At 44.4% G+C, this 468-nt stretch overlaps 1 protein-coding gene across 1 annotated transcript in view; it reads right to left on the bottom strand.

Moving 5' to 3' along the window:
• The window catches only part of LYPD6 (LY6/PLAUR domain containing 6), a 10043-nt gene extending 9785 nt beyond the window's left edge, over positions 1-258 (bottom strand). The window contains exon 1 of the mRNA XM_009583010.1: positions 189-258. Within this exon, the coding sequence (XP_009581305.1) occupies positions 189-258 (70 nt within the window). The remainder of the gene's footprint in view (positions 1-188) is intronic.
• Between the last annotated feature and the right edge of the window lie 210 nt (positions 259-468).

Below are 468 nucleotides of genomic sequence, written 5' to 3'. Positions count from 1 at the left end.
CCGGCCCCTGGCATCCATCCAGCACGCACAGGGCTGGGTTTTTTTTTTTTCCACTCAGACTGACCAAGAGATCTGCAATACCCAGCTATTTCCTAAGCAACTTTGAAAGCGTGGTAACTATTATTTAATAAATCTTTTTTTTTTTTTTTTTTTCCCCAGGAAAGATGTTCCAGGGGCGGGGATGTAACCTTCCACCTCTGCCTCCAAATGTTTGTCTGGCAGCTGAGACCCACACAGGACTAGCAACGCGATGGCCATCGGGGGGGCTGTCGTTATCCTTGGCTCTTATCTGAAAACAGCCCTTTCATTAAAACACCGTGAAATCCATAAAAATAGTGAGGGAAACAGATAACAGACAACGTGGTGCGTTAAACTTTGTTGTTTTAACTTTACGAAGAGGGAAATGCCAATTTCTATTGGGTTTACTCCACAGATGCTTATCAGCCAGGGGGAAATGAAACCCTGATT

The sequence above is a fragment of the Fulmarus glacialis genome, unplaced genomic scaffold, assembly GCF_000690835.1.
Source record: "Fulmarus glacialis isolate BGI_N327 unplaced genomic scaffold, ASM69083v1 scaffold10900, whole genome shotgun sequence".
Classification (NCBI taxonomy): domain Eukaryota; kingdom Metazoa; phylum Chordata; class Aves; order Procellariiformes; family Procellariidae; genus Fulmarus; species Fulmarus glacialis.
This window is presented reverse-complemented; position numbering and strand designations above follow the sequence as displayed.